Here is a 5,775-nt window from a genome sequence, read left to right as displayed (position 1 = left end):
GCCGGGCGCGGCGCCGCCGGAGGCGGCCGCGGCAGAGGGGGCGTCTCCGTCTATCATGTCTAGGAGTTTGGTGGCCTCCTCAAGCGTTGCGCGCGTGCGGGCGCGGCCGGTCTCCAGCTGGCGGCGGAGGCCAGTGATCTCGCGCTCCAGCTCCTGCGGGGTCGGTGGTTTGGGTCGGTTTGGGTTGGCTCGGGTTGGTTGGTTGGGTGTGCAGGATCATGGCTGGTCGGGGTGTTGCCGACGCTCTGTACTGCAAACGGCAGCGCGCACGTGCCAGACAGCGGTGGCCGCGGCAGAAACAGAAGCACGCATCAGCAGCAGCAGCAGGCAAAAGAGCCAGCAGCAGCGGCGGCAGGCAGCCCAGGACGGCAGTATGCGCGGAAGCGGCAGCGGCGGCAGCAGCGGCAGCACCCACCGGGCCGCCGCGCGCAGCATCGCTCCTCCCGGCAGGCCCGCTCACCCGGTTGCGGGCTGCCGCCTCCGCGCTCTCGATCCGCTTGACCCCGAGCTCAGCCCTCAGGCTGCGGATCTCGTCCCGGGCCTGGGCGCAGCAAGGGGTGAGGCGAGATGAGACGAGGCGGGACGAGGTCAGGAAAGGAACACGGGATGAGGAGCAGCAGGGAACGACGTGAGACGGGGCGCGGCAAGAAGCGAGCGTGCACTCGCGCGAGCTGCGACGAGCCTGGCGGCGGCCGAGCGCGCATGCAGCGGAGCTTCCTGCACACCCCTCCCGCCCGCTGCCACTCCCGGTGCCGCCGCGCCGCCCGCGGGGCCGCGAGTGGGTGGGCGGAAACGCGCGCAAGCGCGCGCTCGCGCGCGCGCGCGCGCGCGTGTGTGTGTGTGTGTGTGCATGCGCGCGCCTGTGCGAGCTCGGCCCTGGTCTTCGCCAGCTCAGCCTTTTGGGACGCGTAGTCGCCCGCCCATGCGAGCAGCTTCTTCTCGCGGGTGGCCTCGGAGCCGTCAGTGATGACCATAGCCCCGGGGTTGTTGCCCCAGTTGTCAAAAATCTCGACGTCCTTGTCGCCCCACTGCGGCGCGAACGGGTGCGCAGCACCGTTGCAGGAGGCGCGTGGTCGCGCGCGACCCGCGGGTCCGCCCGAGGCACCAAGCACATGCGCGGGTTGCACTGCAGAAACAGAGCTTGCAGGCTGCGCCCGTGGCGAGCAGACCTCCGGCGCCGCGCGCCCCCCAAACCTGCACCCCAACCCCCGGCTTATGCCTTGAAGCGCAACCGCCTCAGCGCAGGCGGCTCGCAACGCAGGCAGCCGCAAAATCATGTGCTACTGCGGACATCCACCGTCATTCGCCCCGGAATGTGCGAGCGCAACCCCCTCGCACCGCCCCGCAGCCCGCCTGCGCGGCACCCACCTGCAGGGCAATCACGCCGTTGCCGCCTGTCTGCCATGCAGCCGCCGTCTGGCCGTCCCAGCCCACCACAACATACTTATACTCGTACACCATGCCTGTTGGGGGTTGCGCAGATCGTGGTCGGGCGGTGTGTGGGTGCGACTGAGGGCTTCAATTCATTGGTTGGAGGTTTTGGGGGTTGCACTTAACAGAGAGTGAAAGAAAGAAGTTTGTTTGTGGACTGGACGAAGGGCGAGAAGTCAGTATCCAGGGTGCCTCGAGGCAGTGGGCCCTGGCGCTGGGCGGGGGAGGGGCACTTGGCCCGGCTGCAACGACAGGCTGGAGGTTGGCAAGCGCAGCGGGGCCAACATGGCACGGCGGGGACGCCCGCTGCAGTTGGCAGCTCTAGCTGGGTGACAACCCCAGCTGCAGTGGACCACTTGCTACGCAACTAGATGCGTCACTGGACTCACCGGCGTCGAGGTCCAGGGTGACGTTCCAGAGGTCACCCTCCGACCACACCATCCTGGGCGCCTTGGCCAGGTCCCATGCCCCTGATGAGTCAATATCGATATGAGCGAGGCCCGAGGAGGTTGTGGTGTGATATCAATCAGTGTCGTATGCACGGGTGAGCATCTGTGTGAGACGTGTGTGCATGCGGGCATGCACACATGCTCGTGTGTGTTTGTGTGTGTGTAAGAGAGAGAGAGGGGGGGGGAGAGCGAGGGAGTGTGTGTGTGTGCGTGTGTGCATCACAGAGGAGCAAGCATGCAGCTTCGCATCTGTGTAAGCATGTGTTATTCATAACAAGCACATGCCGAGACCGCAGCAAAGCCTGTCGCGCTGCAGTGGTCAACCCTAGATCGCAACAGGACAGCAGCAGACCGGGCCGCCAGACTGCAGAAGGCCCATCACGGCCACCGCCGCTGTTTGAAATAGAACCGGGTGGGCTCACCCAGGACCTTGCTGCCGCCAGTGACGCGGAGGGACTGTCCATACTCCACGCGAAACTTGAGCCAGAATCGGACGTTCACGCGCCCCGAGTCGCTTCGCTTCAGCAGTGCGCCAAAGCCGGGCGTGGCCGGGACCGCAGGGGGCGTCGCCGGCGCGGCGGCCACGGGCAGGGGCGTTTCGGGCACGGGCCCGCTGATGATTGGAGGCGCGTTCTTGGGCGTGGAGGGGGCTGCAAGCGTCGCGCAAGGGGAGGAGCAGGCACCACCTAGTGAAGATGCAGCGGCCCAGCAGAGCAGTGACCAACACGACGAGCGCGCGCATCGGGTTGCGTGGCTGCGGCAGCGCAATCTCACGCGCGAATGGCAGACAACCAGTGGTTTATGATGATCAAACCCGTCATGGGACCGCGGCATTGGCTTGTCAGGCCCGGCACGGTTGGCAACGCTAAGACACTGAGTCGGACGTCAGTGCATCGAGCAGCGCGGTGTAAAATCACCTGGCGCGCGGCGCTGCGACTCGTATTGCTGATAGGCAGCATGCACCTGGGCCGGGCCCCGCTTGATCGGGGCAATCGAGGGGCCCCTCGCCGGTGCTCGCGCAGCGCTCCTGGCCTGTGCGGCAGCCTTAATTTTGCTGCCTAATAGAGACATTGCGTCTTGCGACAGCGAACGCCCGTGCTCCTCCCAAATGATCGCGTTGGCGTGCAGCAGCGTCCTCGTGCAGCCTCGTGAATAAGCAAATCGGTCCAACCGTCACCGTCCTAAAACGAATATAGACAACAGGAGTTGGTGAATGCGCTACTGGATTGCCTCGGGCTCGGCGGGGCAGGGCCACCCCGGTGACGTGCTGCTGCTTGCCGTTCGCTGCCGGATCAAGGCACCAGACAGCATGCACCACGTCCACAAAGTAAGAGGCTGCTGATTACCACGCCCAATTCCATCAGATGACTATTCCGCTCTTCCTGCAGGACTCGCAGGACTCCGCTGTCCTACAGCTGTGAGTCGCTCGCTCTCCAGTCATGTGACAGGGGCCGGGCCGGGTGCTATCGAATCGTGGACGGCCCCTGCCTATGCAACTCTGGAGCCCCGTGCCATCCTGCACGCCACAAGCACAGCACCAACAAGCGCGCGGGCCCCGTGGACGCGGGCGCACGCCGGCCCATCCTTCACTGCTCGACTGCGCTTCCCTCCCCGCCCAACATCCCGCAAGGAACCGCCCAAAAGACCGCAGTGCTTGCACCATACAAGCGGCCGGCGCGCTCCCATACGTTGAGGACAAAATACTAAGCAAGCCCTGCTCTTGGGGTGGAAGACTGGGTGCAGGGTGTTTCAACCGGGCGCAAAACCCTCATACTGTACCCCAAAGTCAGCGTGCAGCTGGGGCTGAGGTGCTTGCGATGAGGTGCGCGCCGGCACATGCGCCACCGTCGCCAGGCCCTGGCGCGTCGAGTCCGGACGCTTCCTTGAGCGGGACCACTGACCGCTCCGGCCTTTGCAAACTGCCTGTGTGCCTGCCGCTGGGTCGTGGGAAACACGAACCAGCCTACGAAACAAGTGTGTTTGCTGGCCATTCCTCTCACCCCTGCATCCACATGCATCCACACAACACACCGTTACTGTACAACCTGCGCGCCCGGCAATCCCCCCGGGCGCAGAGGTGGTTCTTCGTCGCAGTCAGTGCCACTATGTGCAGATGGGCGCATGCAAGGCAGCACAACCAACGTGAAACGCCGCGCCCGCCGGCGACGGCCCGCCGGCTGGGCCGCTCGGACGTCACGCACCGGCGGGATCGGCGCGGGGCGTTCGCACCGGCGGGGGCGGGACGCCGGACGCAGCCCCAAAGACGTTGACTGCCGAGGGGATGCGGCGGCGGCGCGGCGCGGGCCTGGCGGTGTGCGGCGGGATGCAGCGGGCGTGGGCGCGGGCCCGGGAGCGCCCCCGCGCGGCCGCTCGCAGCTGCCTGCCGGGTGTGATTTTGAGTTCGCCGACGCCAGACGCCAGACGGCGCACACGGCGCCCCTACAGGCCGAGCCGTGCGCGCCGCAAATTTTGTACCGTAAGTGCAGCGGGCAGCAGCCGCATGGCTTCCCAATATGCGCCGTGCACACGTTCATGCCGCAGCGTCGCCCGCGCTGCCGCAGCCGGCCACCGCTGCCAGGCCCGCTGCGGCGCGAGGGCCCCCTCCCCCCCACACGAAAACAATGCAGAGCCGCCTCCTGCAGGGCACACGCCGACGCTGCACCGAGCGTCTCGTCAACGGATGGCCGCCGGCCGGCCGAACGATGATCCAAGATCGCCATGGCGATCTGAGATCTTCCAGATCACTCCGCCGCCTTGAGCTCCGGAGGCAGCCAGCCCTCCTTGCCGGCCCGCTCCAGGAGGGCGCCGAACGCGGCGGGGGCCGCGGGCGCGTCGAGCGCCTCGTCAGCGAGCCGGGACCTCACGCGGCCGAGGCCCTGCGGGGGTGTCGACGGATCCGAGGTTGCGCGGCGAAACGCTCACACACGGCGCCCGCAGAGGGTGCGGGCCGGTAAGGCGGCTCGCACGGCGGCCTGCCGCTCCAAGGCGCGCCCGCGCGCAGCCGTCGCCGCGACCCTCCTGCGCGCGACGGCGCCGCGTATGCGGTAGCGCGCGCCCACCCTTCAAGGCCGCAACCCCCAAGGCGTCGGCCGAGACGCCCCCGCGCGGGCGGAGCCCCGAGCCCTCCCCACCTGCGCCATCTGGGTGCTGCTGAGCGCCCCGCAGGCAGACAGGTCCCGCAGCAGGTCCCCAACGCGCTCCATGGCGGGCGCAGGGCGGTCAAACCCGATCTGAGAATGCATAGAAGGGAAGCGAGGGTCGAGGGCGGAGGTCGGAGGAGGAGGGATGCGAATGGAGCATGGTCAGCGCTGTGACAGGGCAGGCAGTGGTTTTTTGGGGGGAGGGGGTGAGTGCAACAGTTGGGGAGCGTCCACGTCCGGGCGTTTGCATTTGTGTGCGTTCTGCTGCGGCCCTGCGGCAGGCGTGCCGGGGCATTGCGCGGCGCCGGGGGGCAGGGCGCCGCGCCTTTGTGCTAGAGGTCGCACAGTCGTGTCGTCTGGGGCCGTTCGACTGCGCTACTATGTAGCAGGGGCAGTCCCGACAACAGACCACAGAGAAAGCTGCGCGCCACAACATGCGTCAGACCACCCAGCTTCCCCAAATCTAGTACTGATGAACCAAATCCATGCGGGCCCCGGACGCGCACACCCACACCCAAAAACGCAAGCGAGGGCACTCACGCGCGCGCACACACACACATACACACACACACACACACACACACACACACACTCACGCGCGCACACACACACTCACGCGCGCACACACACACTCACGCGCGCACACACACACACACACACACACACAGAAACACACGCTCACACACGCATGCGCGCGCAAACACAGACAGACGCATGTGCAGGCACCTGTGCACGTTTCCCGCTCCCTGTTGCCC

General features: G+C 66.9%; 2 protein-coding genes across 2 annotated transcripts; both read right to left on the bottom strand.

Annotated features, from left to right (window-relative positions):
* Window positions 1–516: 516 nt before the first annotated feature.
* Window positions 517–2,951, bottom strand: MNEG_13275 (hypothetical protein; the record flags this gene model as incomplete). Its single annotated transcript, XM_014038254.1, has 6 exons — window positions 517–541; window positions 907–1,028; window positions 1,369–1,463; window positions 1,821–1,901; window positions 2,303–2,530; window positions 2,798–2,951. 6 exons carry the CDS (start codon window positions 2,949–2,951, stop codon window positions 517–519), a joined length of 705 nt encoding a protein of 234 aa, XP_013893708.1.
* A 1,670-nt stretch (window positions 2,952–4,621) lies between these two features.
* MNEG_13274 (hypothetical protein) lies at window positions 4,622–5,083 on the bottom strand (the record flags this gene model as incomplete). Its single annotated transcript, XM_014038253.1, has 2 exons — window positions 4,622–4,756; window positions 5,012–5,083. 2 exons carry the CDS (start codon window positions 5,081–5,083, stop codon window positions 4,622–4,624), a joined length of 207 nt encoding a protein of 68 aa, XP_013893707.1.
* Window positions 5,084–5,775: the final 692 nt, after the last annotated feature.

This window comes from Monoraphidium neglectum, assembly GCF_000611645.1.
Source record: "Monoraphidium neglectum strain SAG 48.87 unplaced genomic scaffold scaffold03728, whole genome shotgun sequence".
In the NCBI taxonomy this organism is placed as follows: Eukaryota; Viridiplantae; Chlorophyta; class Chlorophyceae; order Sphaeropleales; family Selenastraceae; genus Monoraphidium; species Monoraphidium neglectum.
This window is presented reverse-complemented; position numbering and strand designations above follow the sequence as displayed.